The 20,907-nt window shown below is 38.8% G+C and overlaps 1 protein-coding gene across 1 annotated transcript; it reads left to right on the forward strand.

Moving 5' to 3' along the window:
* Positions 1 to 1,470: 1,470 nt before the first annotated feature.
* LOC108682188 (carbonic anhydrase 1) lies at positions 1,471 to 19,559 on the forward strand. The gene is made up of 3 exons (XM_018171315.2): positions 1,471 to 1,630; positions 18,467 to 18,664; positions 19,423 to 19,559. Exons 1-3 carry the CDS (start codon positions 1,600 to 1,602, stop codon positions 19,557 to 19,559), a joined length of 366 nt encoding a protein of 121 aa, XP_018026804.1. The 5' UTR covers positions 1,471 to 1,599.
* Positions 19,560 to 20,907: the final 1,348 nt, after the last annotated feature.

Here is a 20,907-nt window from a genome sequence, read left to right on the forward strand (position 1 = left end):
CTGGGTGGGCAGATTTATACAGACGACTGGGTGGGAGGACTTATACAGACGACTGCGTGGGCGGATTTATACAGACGACTGGGTGGGCGGATTTATACAGACGACAACTCTATCCCAATTTAACGGTAGAAACAAATAAAACCCGGGTATAATTAGGAAGAATTAGTGTAATATTTCCTAAAAATAATCACTATAATCGACTTAATGCAAAATTTATGAATCGGGTAAATTGCACACATTAATGCACACTAAAAAAATTTAATTAATAATGAGGGATATTTCCGAGTCACAGAGTTAAAGTCGTGCCTTCCCACCTGAGTAGATGAGATTCACAATAAACAAAGTAAAAGCTACCACGCAATACAAAAGTAATTAATATGTTGGTTTAATGGACTAAAAATCTCATATCACTATTTCAATATTGAAGTAAACTATCACTCACCTTCAAATCTTTTACCCATAAGCTGTAATTTTAAGAGTCAATTAAGAAGCGGTTAAAAAGAAAAGTCCAATTAAAGAAGGGTATACTAAAAAATTCTTAACAAGTTAGACTCATAACTGCACTTTATTTTTTATAAATTTTGGCAAAAAATCTAGAGGCAAAAGTCTAGAGGCGAAGGTTGTCACATGACATGCAGGAAACTGCAAAACCTAGGAAGGCACGTCACAGTCTGCCTTCTCCTATCAAAGCTTAATTAAGCACTTACAATTTAAGTAAAAATAAAGAAAACTAAATGTGATAGCTCTAAAAAGAAAAAAGATTTAGTAAGGCATAGCTTCAAATAAAGTACAGTCGGAGCACATTTTAACAATAAATTTGCACCAGACAACCCCATTTCTCACGAAGACACAATAACAGCAGCCAAGAACAAATGAAGGTTTGAACAATTTGTAACTTTACAACAACTGAATCGTCAATCATCCAAAAGTAGCTAAAAATCTTCACAGCAAAAATATAAATAGTGCAGTAGATGATTGCTGTGTTGTTTGACGTCACTCGTAGCTCGTTGAGTAAAACTGAATGCTGCCGGCATGCGCGTTACATGTTAAGCTTCTGCAGTCAATGAGTGCACGGAATATAAGCCTTAGGTGTGCTCATAATTGATGAGCATTCAAACGCTGTTCGTGATCAGCATCCAAAGGTGCGTATAATTATGAATACAGAGCCCCCCGTGAGACGCGCGCGTGTGCGCGTGCTTCTAGGTTAACATCACTCACAATAACTACACAGAATGTCAACTTTATCAACACGATACATTTTTTTATTATAAAGACTCTATTAACAGGGTCGGATTATAAGCGCAGTTATGAAAGAAGCCTTCTTCCACAGTCTAAGGTTTTGTCAGCAATAATTATTGTTGATATATCGTTATTATATGTAGTAGCTTACTGACTGAGCCCATTCATGCCAGTCGTAGTAAAGTCAGCTGAGCCGAGAGAGTGAAGCAACTCTGTCACTGCACACAGTGAGCATCATAAGCCCGCCACAGTCGCCACAGCGGTCAGTGTTGTCAGCGCACCCGTTGAGTAAGCATATCGCACGTCTTCCATTCCCTACTCAGTTATCCGCGAGTTCACTACATCTAAAGAACTTCAACCATGGCTTCCTGGGGATACGCAAAAGCTAATGGTAAGTAGATGAGCCATTGACTCAATGTATTAAATTATTTAACTGTGTTTCAGAGGTGAACTATTGTGTTTAGGGATGCTCACGGCTGCAAGATAAAGATCTGTCACAAACATAAAGCTGATGATGACGCACGCTAGAACAGAAGGCCGGGTTCTACTGTTCCCCCTTTCCAATTATTTTAATCTTGTTTGTTCAGTCTTAAATGTATTATTTGATTAGTATTTAATAATAACCTATGGTACAATTGATAAATTAATTTCTAATTCTGAATTGGAAACCAACATCCGAGTGGGTCAGTCGGAAAAAGTGAATTAGATAAGGTATTTTAATAGATTTTTTAATAAAGTTATCCATAATTCTAATAATATGACACCATAAGTATGCGGATGTAGTGAATTGTTGAAAAGCAGCTGTCTGAAATAGTTATTTATTTGGTTTTACAGTTCTATAAGCTGCCGTTGAAAACTACGTAAACGAACTTTTCCATTCACTATACGCTTCTCCTAGGTCGTCTTCGGCTCGTGTTACAACGGTTGGTTAGCCTCGCAAACTAAGCGGCGTGTCGGTGCATGTTTATAACTCTCACAGTGAAAAAAACATTCACTTCTGCTGACAGTACGACCATTCATGTAACCATAAGATATATTTTGATTCCCGAACGCAATGACTGATTACAAATCAATATGTCAATAATGCTATGTGAAGGAATTTACTCATTTGAGGCTGTGGTCATTCAGTATGTTATTAAAAAGCAGGATCAGTCTAAGCAATGTTCACGCTTGCAACCTTAAAGTTGTCCTTTCTTGGGTGGTTGCAGGCCGCAGCTCTTTAAAAGTTATCGCCCATTCGAGATAGTTCCACGCTACCGGCAGCGGCACTTGACGCCTAGAGTTGGCTCGCAAACACCCGATGCTCATGATTGTGTTTTGCTTCATAGATTATGCATTGATGCAGCTAATATCAACCGAATATTGACACGTCAATTAAATTTTCATTGCATTATAGTCCCGTATTAATAAACAGCTTGATTTATATGGGCAATGGTATCAATACCATTATGTTGCTACTCCAATATCATCAATGCTGTCCTTATGCAATTCGCTTGATCGCACAGTTTATCTCAATACAACCCCGACCCAGCAGGGCACGTAGACCCAGTCCCAGTTTAAAGCAACAAAGCCGTCGAACATAAAATTCGGTCAATGCTCCAATTGGTGTTGAAACAATTAGGGAGGAGCTCCCTCCGCTATTTCGGACTGTTGTGAACCTTGATTTCTGTGCCCCCGGTGTGGTTCGGCTTGGGAGCGGTTTCAGCTAAACCCGTTTACTATAGCCATGGGGTACGCTAAAAAAATCGTCACAGCAGATTAATATTACGATTATTTTACATTTTGCATCCTCACCGCAACAGCTGTGCGACCTGCATCCAAAATAAAATTATTGACAATTTTTGTATTATGGCTTAAATGACGGCGAGTATGTAATTATGAAGCCATGTGTAATGATTTTTCGGTTGTTTCAACTCATCTCAAAACATATCAAAAGAGGCTTTTTGTTTGGTGATTGTGCGATTCAATTGCATTTAAGATTTCTTGTAGCCTCCATGCATCTGGGTGTAAACTGAAGCGTTACGTATCTGCAAGCGTTTTTATTTTCCTGTAAAATACTTGTAGAAAATATGCAGTCCGAAGCGACACGTAAAGTTACACTTAATTTAACTTGCTGAGTCATGCGATTCATGTTATCTTGACTGTTAGAAAGATTGGATTTTAGCGCTGCATTTGAAGTTCAGAGGTAAATATGGCCTAATACTTGATGCAAACAAGTCTATACTAGCTTTAACGACACTCATGATTCGTCTTAGTATAACTTTAAAGTTTATGGTGTTTTCTATACCTACGTTTGACGGCGAGTCCGTAAATTTTTACTGGGAAGCTCTCACCTTTGTCGGTCATCGAGCATCCTTAAACTCATGATATTTCGAGCGCCTTTTTTCCATAAATGAAAAAATGCGCTAAAAACATTTGAACTATGCAGCAGCATATTGGGCAAAAGAATTGATTAAAAAAATTTATTCATGGTTCAGTACAGTAAATGCATGGTTTGAAATCCATGAAAAATTGTCGTATACGAACCAATTTTATTATCAAAAAAAAGCTACCTGGGGATCCTTTCAATGGTGATTTTAACACTTTTATACTTAGTGTTTGCCACTCTAGGTTGCAGTTTACAGTAATTTATTAAAATACAGAGGCCTGAAACCTAAAACGTGATTGATGCGAGTGGCTTTTTATTGAAGGGCGAGTGTCTTAGCACATCCTCGCATGGCTTGAGCCTTTGAGGTGAAACGCATCGTCTCTGGCGACAAAAATACTCGAGGCAAACAACTCTAAACTTGATCACGAAACTCATGATTCGTCCTTGTCTAAATTTAAATTTGATGGTGTTTTCCTAAGCTATGTTTGTTTAGATTTCAGGTTTGTTGTGATTTTCTTGCAAAAAGATTAAAGAATTAGCTCAGTGCTTACTAAAGTGAGTGACAGCGAGCGCATTTTCTCACGTCCGTCCGTCCGTCACGGACAGACGGACGGACGGACATATGACGAGCACAATAGCGCCTTTTTTCATAATTGAGAAAATGCGCTAAAAGGAGTGGAATTATGCAATAGCAGCATATTGGGCAAAAGCATTTTGGGTAAAAACGAACCCCTGTGATTTTAATAAATACCAACATCGAGGGGCCCATTCTATGATGATTTTACCACTTTTATATTAAGTGTTTGTCACTCATGATTGCATTTTCCGCTAATTTATAAAAATACAGAGGCTTGTTAAACCTAAAATGTGCTTGATGCGAGTGGCTTTTTATTGAAGGGCGAGTGTCTTAGCACATCCTCGCATGGCTTGAGCCTTTGAGGTGAAACGCATCGTCTCTGGCGACAAACGGGAATTCCCCGTCGCGTTCTCAACAAATGTCATTTTCCACAAATTTTTCGTTTCCTTCTTGCAAATCTTACCTCGCCGGGAAATTTTCACGGAGCTAAGAAGCTTTAGTGTTCGTATCTTCCATCACCTGGGGATTATTATTATGTTGATTAAACTTTCCGGGACTTGTTTACGCGTCATAAGGATTTCCGCCTCTTCGTTGATTCTGTAGGCACGTACGTATAGTCGCTTGCAATTGCTAATACATAAAGGCTTTGTTCTTGACGTGCAGGGCCTATACTTTCAAAAAAAGTTAAGAGATCGTAAGTTCATCAGCCAATCATTGACGGCCTTTCAAGCAAAATCCACCAATCATAGACAAGAAAATAGAGCGTCAGTACTAACGTTCACTTAGCGAATTTTGAAAGTATGGCCCCAGGAATACAATCTTAACCGTCCACAATGTTAATGCATGAGATTCTCATACCATGCGTTTGTCTTGGTGTGAACATGCAGTTATCATCACTATATATTTCCCAATTTATTGTCTTCACTATATAAATTTGAAAAATTCGCTATCATGGATGATTTTCTTATGCCTTGGAATTGATATTAATGTGATCGATTTTAACTTTGTAAAATTTGTTTCGCGATCCGGAATGTATCCTATCGCAATTATAATTCAACATATTGCACTCACATATATTTTACTTCAATATTTTTCAAACTGATTGTGCTGTCAGGTATATGTATGCTTAAGCTATTACATGGAGAAATTACTGCGTATTTTCGGTGTTCCTGGTTTAATTTGTTCACGTGTGATACGAGGCTGTTATCGCGTCAAGAGTCGAGAGCGTTATCATGTACGAGTATTGGAGTCTTGCGCACACCTGCTTGACGAGTAGGTAGGGAAGAGCCAGAATCTCTTATATTTTTTTTTACAATTCATCTACTTCTGAGTCAGGAGATCACTTATAGATTTGATATGAATTGTGCTTTCTACGCACATAGCACAATTCAGCGTGATGGTTCGCATGATTGATGAGCTCATGTGAGTTGGTAATCCAGTTTTTGATGGCTTAATTCCTGTATTCATCTCTTTTCATAGCCGACAAAAACTTGAGCATAATCTTGTAATCAACCCTTTCCATTTAGGCCGGTAAGTCTTGCTATGTTTGTCAACGTTGAGGCTTCCTAGTACAGAAACTGTTTATTCGCGTATGCAGAATTGAAAATCTTTTTTATTTGCATACAGGAAATATTTTCATCCTTGACTCGCATTCGTCGCACTGATGTTAGTGAGCGCGTTTAGTCTGGAAATGCTCAACTGCGTCGCGCGGTAACTTTTTTAATAGCTCATCCATTTGTGCATTCGTTCTGTTGGGAATTCACGCTCTGTAATTCACGCTTACGGAATTAGTGCGATCCCAACTCGCTACGTTCTGTGTTGTGAGCAATTCTCTGCTGCGTCATTAAGAGCGCAGCAGGTTGCGAAATCGTGAGCGTTTTACGTCATCGTGACGTAGTGTCGCGGCCTTGCCTGCGTGGCATTAAGGATACGGTCCTATCAACTCAGCAGAAACTTTACCGTCCGTCGGAAGTTCTGAACGATCGAAACTCGCGAGGCCGGATCCTAAACATCCTGTTGTTCTGCAATTGGGTCCTTATTACGATAGCTCAAATCGGACTGCAATCTCGGCAAGCGCATGGTTTTGTTATTGTTTTATATACAGACAATAGTGTGCTGAAGTTTCTTTTATTGTTCGTGATATTGTGAAAATTCGTTGTGATTAATAAATAATTAGTGTTTGGTCGACTTAGTGTCACCTTGGACATAACCGTCCTGAGATGTGGAAAAACACGCGGGATTCTAGTTATATTTTATGAAGTCAATCTTTTCAGAGGCAGACTTCCTCCGGTTGTGTTTTTTTTTCCGGTTGATGAAACGCGATATCGCTCAAGGTTTCCGCGGTGCGTAAAAAATTGCATTAGAGATAAATGTTTTTTTAACCATTATGCTATACAAGAAATCACTTGGAGATGAAGTTTCCCGAATAAATTAGGTCAGGCGTGTCTGAACCGGCGAAGTAGTGATTGAGCTACTATCTACTCTGTGGAAATACCTGAAGATAAACACTGAACCTTTATAGCTCGCCCCCACCGATTATCAGTTGTATCATGCCGCTAAGTGGAAAATGATAGCATAATGAATGGACGGTGTCCGGTGCGGTGAAATTGCTTTCTGTGAAATAATAACTAGGGTTACTTACCAATTAATAAAACGGATTAATAACCTTGAATTTTATTATCTTTTAACATGATTGGTTTATTCAATTCAAATATAAGATGAATATTAAAAACGTGATTTGCAAATAAATATTGATCCTTGCTATCTCAATAATGATGTGTAACGCAAAATTATCTTGTTAACTAAACTCAATTTTAGATTACACGTGGCGCACTTGTAAATATTATTTATTTGTATTTTTTCATTCTTCATTTATAAATATAGAGAAAAAAATTCCATCAACTGATATGAAAAAGTAGAGGAAACTCACTTTAATTAAATATTCCTAATATATAGAACGACAGCGACAAGCCGGAATGCTTGAGCTAAAACAGTAGTTTGGCTTGAATAAGCTGTCTTTTTTCATGCTTAATTAACCTATAATAATAACAGTAACTACACCGTGAAAATTTACTCTTAAATAACGTTACTCTGTGGCCTACAAAATATTTCTGACATTAGCCCACTGAAAAGAAGATTTATGTGTGCGCCTCTGTATTATATTCACACAGCTTCATATATACGTACATGGTAGCCAACAGCTCGACAACCATTGCATCTGAACCCTTATACTCGTATCCTGCTCGTTTATGATTGGCATTCATTGAACCCCCTCTCCCCATTCTCCACTCTCACTTGCATACTCCACCATCTAATGTGTGAACAGGTGTTGATGGTAAATGTCACACACAACACACACACAATGTCACCCCTACAATCCTGGGGCCATACTTTCAAAACTCGCTAAGTTAACGTAAGTACTTACGCTCTATGTTCTTGTCTATGATTGGTGGATTTTGCTTGAAAGGCCGTCAATGATTGGCTGATGAACATATGATCTCTTAACTTTTTTGAAAGTTTAGCCCCAGGACATCGGCTGAAAGACTTTGTTTCATGTGCATATTCACGAATTTCAAACATGAATATTAGCAGCTGTAACTACTCACTACCATATCTTACCTGAACTTGCATGAATGTGTGAATGACATAGAATAAATAATACTTGGAGTTCTTGGAAGGTTTTTAACATTATCGTTGACTCACCTTGATGACGAAGCTTTATGAAATCTTCATCTGTTCCAAACTTGAGCCAATGTAATCGTCTCTTCTTGCAGTCAACTCGCTACAACATCAATAATTCTATAGGATATTGCATAAATTAAGAATAAAAGTGCGACAATGGGATCACCAACTTGCTCTACTATCTTTTATTACGGGAACGATTAATCGAACACGGATCCTAAGACCAGTCTTGGCATCATTAAATATCTCTGTTCAGCTGCTAGAGGCATGCTTCCAAGGCTGTTCAGTGCACCTTCTATAGGTTGCTCTATACAAAAGATTTCGTACGAAGTGAGAAAACTCTAGACTCAAAAGTTAGGTCTCCGAGTGATGTATTGCACGCCAAAGTGACGTTAAGCAGAATGTTATTCAAACTACATGAATCGTTGCACTCGATTACTACAAGTTATTAGTCAGCTCTATTGAATTGCAGTGACAGCAGCTAAGCAAATTTTTTCATGCCATGGAACAAATTAGTATTGAATCGATATTTAAATGTATAGTCAAGTATGAAACCTCCATGAATTGGGCTTACAAATACAATATTAATGAGCAGTCCTGAGAGGAAAAACGACTTAAATTAAAGGCTCGATATATAACTAGGAGAACCCGAGTGAAAAACCTGTCCCTCAGATGAAAGCTGCGACGTAACTTGACGCGAGTTGAAACCGATATCGGCGGCACTCAAGTCTGCGAAGCCGTTCTGATGCAAATGTCAAGGCTCGTTCATCCGTTTATTAATTACCTCTCAAATAACGGTGCATGCAATGTGCTGCAAGACTTTGCACCTCGTCACGCGAAACTGTGGTTACGTCTTTGCCAAAAAGCAATAACTATACTCTTAATCCGGTACTTATTATAAATAAGTACCTGAAATTAACATGAGAAAGTTTTGCAGGCAGAAATTTTTACATTATTAGTTCAATTTTCTCGTAATAAACTAATGCAGCAGTTCTTCGTGACTTCCATCCATGATAGTATTTTTTGCAGGAGCTGTAAAACTCCAACAATCGTGTGCATTGTTATGCATTGATATCTACTTCCATAATGTTCAATAAGCAAACTTTAATGCTCGAAGGGCAGTGTATAATGCGATCGAGAAACTAATTTCCTGCTCAGGGATGTCCCTGTATTCTGTGCCATTGTGAATGTGGTGCCGGTGAACATAAAGCAGCAGCAACAGCTGCGTATGTGGCATTGAAGTTGAGTACAGTACAGGACGACTCGCATACGACTGGTCATTGTGCTGTCATTGTCTGTGCTCTATATTCTGTACTTGCATTTCTTGTTCGAAGAGGAAAATATGGTCTGTGTGTGATTTAATAAACGGATGAGAAGGAGCGTTGCCTGCATAAATATACGAAGAATTGTCTATTGGATTTGAACGTGAATCATGTACCTGTGAATGTTTATTAAATCCATTATTTTTGTCTCTCATTCAAAACCAAGCATGAATTTAGTGCCTGCAAACTGGGTAAATTTACTCAATTCACTCAAGTACACTATTGGCTAGCTGGCACTTCATTCCATAGTTGAGCCTATGACCATTTTTTGCCACAGCGTCAGAGGATAGATGCACATGCAGAGAGCTTTTGTTCGGTGCATTGACCCTTGGATACTCAGTGAGCGTCCGGTGCTAAACGTGAATCTCTGCCGGCACTGAATCTCTGCTGTTGTTGCGTGACTGAACAAGAAAAGGCATCTCAGGATCAGCGCTGCTACCAGCAAAAATATTTTTCAAATATTTCCTTATAATACCTGCAGATTCATCTTGAAGTACAATCTTCAGATTCTTCTTGAAGTACAGATTCATCTTCTGAGTACACCTTCATGTCTTCAAATTTTTCAATTATAGTTAAAATATTTACCAATCAGTGTATGGACGTTTGTTTTGCTTTATTTTCATATAATGCTTGGACATAGCTGATTGTGAAGGCATCGTGTCGCGTCGTCGTTGGCGTGAACGATTTCGAGCATATATTCGTATTCACTACAATTCTTGTCCTCAATACAGCATATAATGTGCACGTCGGCGTGAAGGCATTACTTGGCGAAAACGATGTTGATATTAATGGGTATTTAGCAATCACAGTATTGAACTGAAGCGTCGTGATGTTCAGCTGGTGCTATTTTAATCCATCGGATCTCGCTATGCGCACCGAGTGCCAAGGTCGCGTGTTGCGATCATTTTTCGAATCACGTGTGGCGATGTACGCTGTAGAGTGTAAAGTCCGGGGGCCATACTTTGAAAATGTTAAGAGATCGTAAGTTCATCAGCCAATCATTGACGGCCTTTCAAGCAAAATCCACCAATCATAGACAAGAAAATAGAGCGTAAGTACTTACGTTCACTTAGTGAGTTTTGAATGTATGGCCCGGGAAGCGCTTAGGCCTATCACTAGTCGTTTTATTAACTCGAGAGAGGGAAGAATTTATCATATGCGATGTGAAGCGCCGTCGGGAATCTCATTAAATTATTTCAGCTACGGCGTCATCACATTTAATTTTTAAAATGTATGTGAGATTACAGGTTTTGGCCGATATTGTTGACTAAACACGGAAGATGCATAAGCAAGATTCTGATGAACTCTTTTTCAAATAAAATGATAGATTATCAGCATTCGTGCATTTCTTGATGATATCCTTCGATACTCAGAAGGAGATGAAATCATCTTAAATATCTTTTAAATCATAACGCTTTCCTTATTTGATTTCAGTTATATTCACAGTCAGATTTTATGGAAGCTCTTCAGTATAAGTTTAATGGATATTTTACACTATTTATATCAACGACGTATGTAATATGGCATCATTGCAGTTTTTATAGCATGACAAGTGTTCATGACCTTGGTTCGTTCATGTACTACGATCCGCGCTGTACACGCGTTTCTAAGAACAAACTCGCACGCAGGCTAGAGATCACGATCACATTTTAGCGCTTTCTCTTCCTCCTTACTGTAATTCCTACCACTCGTTTCAGTGGTGTATATAACTGAACGTTTTCTTTGATTTTAGATTGGTTATTGGTATTGGTAGATTTAGATTATTTATTGGTATTCCTCATAAAGAACTGTTAGTACACCAGCCTTGATTTTTAGCACAATATAACGTAACGTTACTCTAAAGTCTAAAGTATAATGTAACCCACTACTCGAATAGAATAGCTACTAAACTAACTATCATAATAAGGTTTTTAAATGGCCAAGGATCACTATTAATGGTTGGTCTATGATATGTGAATAATATTTAAGATGAGACATCTGTCTTTGCTATATATTATCGCTCAATGTGTCATATAATCACGAAGTTCACTTTAATGTGGAACACAAGTGCTTGCTAGGTCATTCGCTGTGCACGTGACAGCGTTTTCGCTGTGGAGGTTGGCTGGGTTGGGGTTCTTGTTTATAAACTGACGGGGAAGCAAGGCGTCTTATCAGGACTTATCTTGTTAACAAACGTACAATCCAAAACCCGCATACGTTAATTGGCCTCATTTTTCAAAGAAAAACTGACGGGAACGTGCACAAAGTTTATAACTTTATAAACTGACGGGGAAGCAAGGCGTCTTATAAGGACTTGGCTTGTTACCAAACGTACAATCCAAAACCCGCATACGTTAATTGGCCTCATTTTTCAAAGAAAAACTGACGGGAACGGGCATAAAGTTTATAAGTATATAAACTGACGGGGAAGCAAGGCGTCTTATCATTACTTGGCTTGTTACCAAACGCGCAATCCAAAACCCGTATACGTTAATTGATCTCACTTTTTAAAGAGATTTGTCTATTGGTTGGCCGCAGTTCGTTTTAGCTGCTTACAATTTTCACTTCTTGAATGGGTTTCCTTGTTAAACTTCGTAGAAGGAAATCGAATTTAAATTTCATCCTATTTATAATGAAGCTCTAATGCACCTTCATCAATAAACTGTTAAGTTATTGTTTACTTACGAAAAAATTTCCAGCAAATTGACGATTTTTATGAGGTATTATGAAAACGTCACTTTTTTATTTTAAAGTATTCATATATTATCAACGGCGTACAAACCGCAAGCGTAAAAGCTCGTAACATTTGCGCTTAGGTATAATGGAATATTCAGATGCCTCACAAACATCTATTTCGAACTTATCTTTTCCTCTGAAGTTCCGTTGAAGTTACACCTGCTGCCGTGAGGGGTGATAAGGAAGAAGTTGTTTTGACTTCGCGGCTCTGCTAGACGCCTGCAATGTCTCTGTAAAGGTCAGGTGACCGAGACTGCACATCAGTGGGGATGGATTAAGTGTCTCTGGAGACCGCCGCTTGCTGCGGCCTGGTCTCAGACTTGTCTCTGTTACAAAACTGCCTTCAATATGTATTATTAATCTTTTTTTTATTTTTTTTTGGGAGGGGGGTTTTTTTTTGCATTTTTTTTTGCGCCGTGCTCTCTCGTTTTTTTCTCTCTGTGGCATTTTTTAGAGCGCCACTTTTTCTGTGCTTTTTGCTGTTTTTTATATGTGTATGTGGGTGGTTTCGAGTTCTTCTGATTGTGTTTTTTTTTTTTTTATTTGTGGTTTTGGTTTTCGTTACTGGTTTTATTTTTGTATTTTGACCATCTTCGTTTTTGTTTATTTTTTTTTGTTGTTGTTTTTGTTTTTATTTGCTATGTGGGGTAGTAGCTGCTCGCTGCTGGGTGTTTTCTTATTAAGTTTTTAGAAATTTTCCTTGCGTTTTTTTTAGTAATTCCACATCCTGCTCTTCTATTCCTGTTGAGTTGCTTTTCTGTTCCTCACTAAGTAAGAGGAAGAATTAATTATTGACAAAAGACCTGCAGAATAGCTAACCTCCTCAAGAGTCTGTGTTCAAAGAAAGATTTATTCCTTTATCTCTCAATGAACCTCAAACTTGCGGGGAAACCAATCGCTCCTGATCACTGCCAAGGCACTTGACGCTTCAACTTAATCCTGCAGCAAACGGTACAAGTTTCTTCTCAAATGACGGGAAGGCTTCTTGTGGAAATTCAAGGAAATTGATTCTTGTTCGGCACACAATCGGACAATCCGTGTGAATTACCTATAAATTGAATGGGCGAGATCGACTGATATCTGCGAATGCTCATACTTCAGAATACGGGGCAACTACATATGTATGTATCAAATAATTTCATGCAGGCTCTCCTACGAATGCTGCAGAACGTCGAGTAAAAACAGATGACCGGTCACAATAACTTCAACTCCTAACAATTCAATCAATTCCCTTATTATTTGCAATTCATATTGATAATTTTCTTCAATTTATTAACGCAGCTATTTTGGCGAGCTCATCTGATCTCTGTTGTACATCCCTCCAGTAACGTTGCGTATTTCTCTACCGTGTGTGCACATTACGCACGTACACGTATTACGCGCCGGTAAACAAAGATCTCTCGTACGTGCTCTGGAGTTGGGCAGAGTTGGAGAAGAGGCGCAGGGCTGGTGTTGGGGGAAGTAGGAGAGAAGGCGCAAAGCTGGAGTGGAGGAGGATGGAGCCAGAGGGCGCAGGGCTACAGTTAAGGAGAATGGGAGAGGAGGTGTATGGCTGGTGTTGGGGAGAAGAGGTGCAGACACATGGCTGGGTTGTGGAGAGTTAAACAAGAGCCTCAGGAGCTTTAGCTGTGGAAAATAGTAAAAGAGGCGCAGGGCGTTAGTTTACGTGAAGACATGAGGCGCAAGGCTGGGGTTGGGGTAGGAAAACATAGGACGAAGGGCTGGAGTTGGAGAGATGACAAGGGGCTCGGTATTGATCGGTCATGGCGTTTCTCCCAACCCTCAGCTTCTTGTAGGGACTGAGGCCTAACCTTGCCTGCCCTGCCGGGGTCGAGGGGAAAAAACCCTGCTTGCCTTGCCCAAGGTGAGGGTATAAACCTGGCGTCCGGTGCTTGGGGAGAGGGAACATACATGCCTGCCACTCCGAGGTGAGAGTGAACAAACAATGAGTGTTGACCGAGGAAGGATGGACCAAACAATGCCTGCCTTGCTAATGTAGTTGGGAACCAACTGCTTACCTTGCCAATTGGAAGGTGTCACATCGAATGCTACCGGCCATGTCAAGGAAAAGGGATCAAATCCGCGCCTGAGTTGTGGAAGAAGGACAGAACTCTGCTTATTTCGCCGAGGGAAATGAGAACAAACCTTGCATGCTTTGTGACGCTGCCCCACCAAACGGCATGTGTGGTGACTCTGTCTCACTTCTACTGATGACCATTTGCATTGAGTGATGAATCTGATCCACCATCCGTTGATATGGTTGAGCTGTCTGGCCATGTGTGAAATGTGGTGCAGTATAAGTAACTTGATCCCTGCATTCCTTGCATGCGCATAATCTTGTTGCTGATAAGTTATCGGCCACAATTGATTTGGTATCGTCCACAACTTATGTAGGCATTCAAGTCAGCCTGTTTTCGTATCAAAACTAATGTAAGAAGCCCAAGAATCTCCTGTCTTAGAAACTCTGTTGATACACTGAAGAGAGACGAAATTGGATTGGAGAGCTGTCGAGAATAACATCTAAAGAACGATAAACATAAACGTTCAACAGTGCTGTCGAGGGAGTTTTTTGTCTGTGCGTCATCGCGGAACACGAAACCTTGCGATGCTGTTTCAACAGCTTACATTTCGTGATTGGTTTTTCTGCATAGCTGTGAATAAATTTAGCAAAATTGGATAAGCATCAAATATTAATTCGAATAGAAGAAATGCATTTATGCCCGAGTGCAAAAATAACTGAATGACATGTGTTTGTTTGAGGCCAAACTAAACATTAATGAAGAATTACATTGAGGTCATTTGAAGCCGAGGGAGATTTCCATAGAAGAATATAAGGCGACATGCAAGAAGAAAAAAAAAACAATATTCTGAAACTATAAAACTTGCTGTGGTTGTAAGATTGCAGTGAAGATCGTCAAAAATTGATGACGATTATCAGTAGGCTACTTATCATTAGGTTTATTTTTTATCTGAATGACTTGCAACCCCGTATCTTCTATTGTCATGAACCGCGCATATTCTCGGGCATCAGGAAACAAAGCGATGGTTTTGACTGAGCCACGTGATGGCCTTTATTTTCCTGACGCTGATACGAGTAAAATACGAGTACGTGTGATAGTGTGTAACTTTATAACGACTCACCGAATACGAGTACGTGTGATAGTGTGTAACTTTATAACGACTCACCGAATACCAGTACGTGTGATAGTGGGTAACCTGATAACGACTGTCTCTGTTGTTTCCACACAGTCTATATGCTTTTTATTATGTCGATGCTTTTTAGCATGGCAATTACTTTGCTAATTGTTTAAATTATGCATCACTCATAAATGGTACTGATCAATTCTCATTATTGGGTTTATTCATATTTGATCAAAACAAAATATGAATAAAGTGTGGCGAATTGACTTGCTCAATTTACACATCGCAACAAAGTACATAGAATTACAATTTATGTTACCAGATTACTTTAGAGGATAGTTATAGGTAATGGTTTGTGTTTTCGTGCCTCGATTGGATCGCAGTAAATTTATTATTATAAAGTATTATTTAGTATAAAGTAAAGTATTAAGTATTATTATGGTACTTAAGTATAAAGTATTATTTATTATCATAAAGTAAGTACCATGCTATTTAAAGTAAATATTATGGCTAAGTGAGGGTGTCAAGATTCAAGAAATATTTCCTTATTTATTTTCGGAAGGAACTTGAAAATGAAAAAGGTCACCTTTTAATATTACTATTAAAATTTAACAACGGATTCCTGGACACTGCAACAATGTAATAAATAAACAAAATTATTTTATAAAGTAAAACAAAAAATTTGTCGCGACACAGATATGGTTTATGATATAAATTTTATTTCGAAAACTAAACCATTTTATTTGGCAGTGCAGAATTGTATTTATAAAATTTTTGGAGAACTCCTGGTCTTCAAAATAATAAGAACGAAGGCTTTCTTTCTGCGGCCCGTCTTGCAAGTTGGGTTTCAGACGCCATTACTCCTCTTCCCTCATCGCGATCGTTACAAAGAATTAATTTATAACCAATTGGTCGAAATTATTTATCAGGGGCCATACTTTCAAAACTGGCTAAGTGAACGTAAGTACTTACGCTCTATTTTCTTGTCTATGATTGGTGGATTTTGCTTGAAAGGCCGCCAAAGATTGGCTGATGAACTTACGATCTCTTAACTTTTTTTAGAGTATGGGCCCATAGCTCCGCGTTACGATGTCAATTCTGTTGCTTTTGGAGGCAGGTATAATCATGCCGTAGTAATTTCCTCGTATGTTATACATCTGGCGGATGTAATTAGTTTTATAGATCTCAAGATTAAGCTAATTATTGTAATCACAGATAAATTGAGAAGCTAAAATTCTTAGCAAGGTTAATATTTTTCCAGCGCGCTGGACGAATTTTTCGCTTACAATTAGCGTGTTCACAAAAACATGGGAAGCTGTAATTCAAAGAAGGGTCAAGGTTTTTGGGGGCAATTTAAACAAATAAGAAATGGAAATAAACTGCATCGTCGTGTGGGAAATGCGCTATTTTCCGAGGCAATGAACGGTTGAAAAATCAGTGAAAATTTGTAAATTTTACGGAAAATAGTTCTGTAAACGGCATGCGTTTCGAATGCAATATTTTTTACGTTTTTATTGAACGGCAGTCGCATGGTCAGATGATGTGTCAGAAGACGCCTGAGCATTCGGCTCAGAGTCGTGCAAACTGTCAAATCCATCCATACCCCAAGCTATAAGGAACGAATTTGAAAAAATTTTCTCACTCTTAATTTTCGATGCCAAAAATAGTGTTTTTTAAACGTTCTCTTGTTGTTTAAAACCGAACGCTTTCATGGACCTACTAGTCACGTATGCCGTGAAATACCGTGACCTACTAGTCACGTATGCAACTGAAATCTTCACCTAAGATAGAGGCCGATTAAATTTCACTTCAATTTTAATAAATGCTTCCGACAAAAAGTATTTACTTTGAGACACCACAACCACACGAACGGTAGGCATTTTATTAATAAATGTATGCAGATGTCACTATAATGGATAAGATAAGGACTAACCTCAACTGAGGAGCCAGAACTTAGTCGTGACTTGCTAACTATTGTCTAGAAAATTCAATGAAACAATCTGTTGGCAACAATGATCTGCCAGGACACTGCAGCATCAATCGACAAGCAACGCCTGACGAAACTCACACTCAGAAAAATCAAAGGGTCATGTGCAAATAGTGACATCCGTTATCTTTTACACGTGGCCCTGAAATGCTTTTTTTGCTGAGCCCAACAGGGTCAAAATGATGACATCCTTTTTACAGTTGGCCATGAAATGCTTTTTTGCTGAGCCTAACAGGGCCAATATGAGCCATACAAGTGCAAAAAGAGAATTCACCTATTGGACAATGTCTCGTTTGTTTCTCAGAGTGTAAACTGAATGATTAGTCGGATTATTATCCGACTAATCCTGAAGAAAATTCACCATGAATCGCGCAATGCTATTACTGTGTCAAGAGCAATCGTTGAAGTAATTACTCTCTGCGATCAAAAAATATAATAGGAGGGGCTGTTAGCAGGAATAGAATAATTGTCTTTTAAATTAGGTATATCATGACTGGTAGAAACATCACTAATCCATTAGTTTCCAAAATCTTAGTCATTTTTCGTCGATTGCGAAGGATTGGCAGACGAGAAAACGAACTCCCACGGCATGCATCAGCAGTGCACTCGAGGCGGTCTTCTTTCTTCCTCTGCCATATATTAATAACATAGGAAAAGGTTTGTCCAATCTCAAATGGATGTTTACATTCAAAATGTTTAATTTCATAACAAATTGTTTAGATCATCTTCATAATGCTCATAGCGTTTGTATAAGTCACATGCATTCCCAGTTCGTTGGTGACTTGTCAGATGGTTAAGGCCGCAACACAATTGGTCTTGACCGCTGTAATTGGTTAAGAACATTGCAAATGGTTTACATAGCAAGATGAATGGTCAAGGCCAACGCTAATGATTTATGCGATTGCAAATGGTAAAGTGGTCACGTAAAGTTAAAAATTAAGAAGATCGCAAATAGACTAGGCTTTCGCGAGTGATTTGAGCAAATTCAAATAGTTTCTTGATAATGTACTCCGATAATGTAACATGATAAAGTACTCCAAATTATTTTCGCATTAATATAATAATGCTAATTCTGTGCAAGCTACAATACTTGAAAAAAGTCCCAACAAGCTTAGTCAGCTTTAAGTCTTGCAATCTCTAGTGGTTTTCGTAACCGCTGACGAGCGTCGGCGGCCAACGTGCTGTAAATAGGGAAAATCACAACGTCTGACGTGGCCTCTGAAGCAGTATATATACCGCGGCGAGAAGAGAGTAATCGGTAACGAACGGCCAGGGAGAGTAATCGTCACCGACGCTTAAAAGCAATCTATTAAATTCCCAGATTAATTAGGCTTTCAATTTACACGTTTGTCATTTTTTTAATTACCTAAAAAAATTATGCTAGGGCATTTTAATGTCCACCTCCCATAGTAACGTTTTATTTTGTTGTTTTGCAGGACCAGATACCTGGGGCAAGGCTTTCCCTATTGCCGTTGAGGGCAAGAACCAGTCGCCCATTGACATCCAGCGCTCCAACTGCAAGCCTGACGACTCGCTCAAGCCCGTCACTGTCGATTACAGCGCTGTCGAAATCGGGGAAATTACCAACACTGGCAGCTCTTGGAAGGCGCAAGTTACTGGCGGCAAACCTGGCAGTGAGTATTCGCCTAGAATTTGCATTTTTAAATTCTATCCAGATTTTTAAATTTTTTAAATTTTTAAGTTCTACAACGAAAATTGTATTATGATCGAAAAATACTGTACTTACAATTTTTTAGGAATTTTAATTCTGCAGAAAAACAAGTCAACCAAAACGAGAGGAATTGCTGAAGTTTGTTTGTTTGTTTGAGAGAATAAAGAATAAGATAACTCCTTAAAAAAATCACATTGAGTCAAATCGGGAGATTGCGTCGGCCAAGGAAGGCCTCCTCTCAAGGAGGTAAGGCGCATTCCGAATAGGGAATGCTCATTGAGTATATCGATAATGGAACGGACATTAGTCTGCATATTTGCAAAATTGGGGACTTAACTTAAGGGAGTGCGGAACGAGAATCACCCTGTATATATACATCAATGAAAAATATGCAAATCTAAAGCACCACTTGGTATACGTTTCACATTATTCAGGCTTATATGTCACTCATTTTCATGTTTAAAAACATATTTTCGTTCCATTTGCATGTCCGTGTTATTTGACTTGATTATGAGTACCAAAATAAGCGAAAACATAAATACGCAACAAGAGTTGTTGCGGTAGCTGGTTCACTGGCAGCTGATTCATTGGTAGCTGGTTCACTGGTAGCTGGTTCACTGGTAGCTGATTCACTGGTAGCTGGTTCACTGGTAGCTGGTTCACTGGTAGCTGGTTTACTGGTAGCTGATTCATTGTGGTTCATGTGGCTGAACGTGTCAGGTCTGACGGGCGGGCCGCTGTCATCCAAGTTCGCGCTGGAGCAGTTCCACGCGCACTGGAGCACCACTGAGAAGGTCGGCAGCGAGCACACCATCGACGGCGCCGCTACCGCTGCTGAAGTGAGTCTACTTAATTAAATTTCTCCACAGTGTTGCTGCCCTGTGGCAAATTGGTTTATAATCTCAGCAAGACAACGCATTAGAATTAGAAAATTCGAATTTAGAAATTAGAGAATTAGAATTATTTAGAATTAGAGAATTAGAAAATTCGAATTTAGAATTAGAGAATTAGAGAATTAGATAATCAACAATAGTTGAGTTTCTAATTCTCTTGCTTCACATTGCTCCTAAATTTCTTGTACAATATTTGTCTCTTAAATTCGCCAAACAAGACATGTGTTGATCGTATGTTTGCGCACATTGGATTAGAATTGTCGTGTTGACTTGATAAAATATTTTTCTCTCGCGATCTACGCTGTTACCTGGGCTTTCCCAACACCCTCACCAACGGGCAAATGGAACTAACTATATTGATTGATCCCACCAGCTCGCCGTCTGTTTAACCTCCTGTACTTTTTTCTCAACCCATGTTCGCCATCCCATTCTCTTCCATACCCTGTCAGAGAAATTTTATTCGTTTTTCCATACCCTCGGCACTAACCAGCTGCTGCTGGTTCAATCTGGCAATTTTAATGGACTTTCGCCCGGAGCACTGCAGGCCCTTTGCACAGTAATTTCCTCCTTCGAGTTCATCTGCACTCGGGGACAACACTAAAAACCTGCTTACATAACATCTGCTTGCAGTCTCGGCCACCTTAGCGAAATTTGTCCTCTAATAACTGTACAAAGGTTGGACAAACGTAAGTTTAGGTTCTTAATTTGATGTAATTTTCAGTATACTTTGTGTTCATTACATACTTAATCTCAGTTAAATCCACGTAAATAGGGGAGGTGACTAGGCTTTAGGGATGGGGGGGGGGCGGGGGTCTAAGTCCCCTAAGATATAGGATCATATTCAAGATAATATAAAAAATTTTTCAATTATCTTTACTTGTATTTAGTCCTCATTATATTTAATTTGTCGGAATTTTTTGTATAAAAAATTTAAGACATGAGATTACAATACTTTAAAATATTTCTAATGAGCTACTGGCACAAATGAACCCAAATGGCAATCGTAGCAAGCATATATACACAGTGACAAATATTTTTCTCTGCGAAATCAGAGACTGAATTTTATCAGACTGAGTCAGGAATTAGATTGACCTTCACTAAATAGCTGCTCTATAATTGCTGTTCGTAATTTATCCATAGTTTCATTTTCATTTATGAAACTATACTTTAGAAAATATTCAATTTGAAATTTATTATATTTATATAACTATTGAATATATTCTAATTTTCATCCCATGAAATTTTTACACTGAAGAGACGATGGGAAATATCTTGGACGTTCTATGCGTGTCTCCATATTAAGCGTTTACTA

The sequence above is a fragment of the Hyalella azteca genome, unplaced genomic scaffold (genome assembly GCF_000764305.2).
Source record: "Hyalella azteca isolate HAZT.00-mixed unplaced genomic scaffold, Hazt_2.0.2 contig13874, whole genome shotgun sequence".
Lineage (NCBI taxonomy): Eukaryota > Metazoa > Arthropoda > Malacostraca > Amphipoda > Hyalellidae > Hyalella > Hyalella azteca.

What these genes read in the sequence shown, in the direction of transcription:
- LOC108682188 (XM_018171315.2), top strand. Translation starts at nt 1,600, where the DNA reads ATGGCTTCCTGGGGATACGCAAAAGCTAATG. An exon ending in GGGATACGCAAAAGCTAATG is followed by an intron (nt 1,631 to 18,466) that starts GTAAGTAGATGA and finishes GTTGTTTTGCAG; the next exon opens with GACCAGATACCTGGGGCAAG. An exon ending in TACTGGCGGCAAACCTGGCA is followed by an intron (nt 18,665 to 19,422) that starts GTGAGTATTCGC and finishes TGAACGTGTCAG; the next exon opens with GTCTGACGGGCGGGCCGCTG.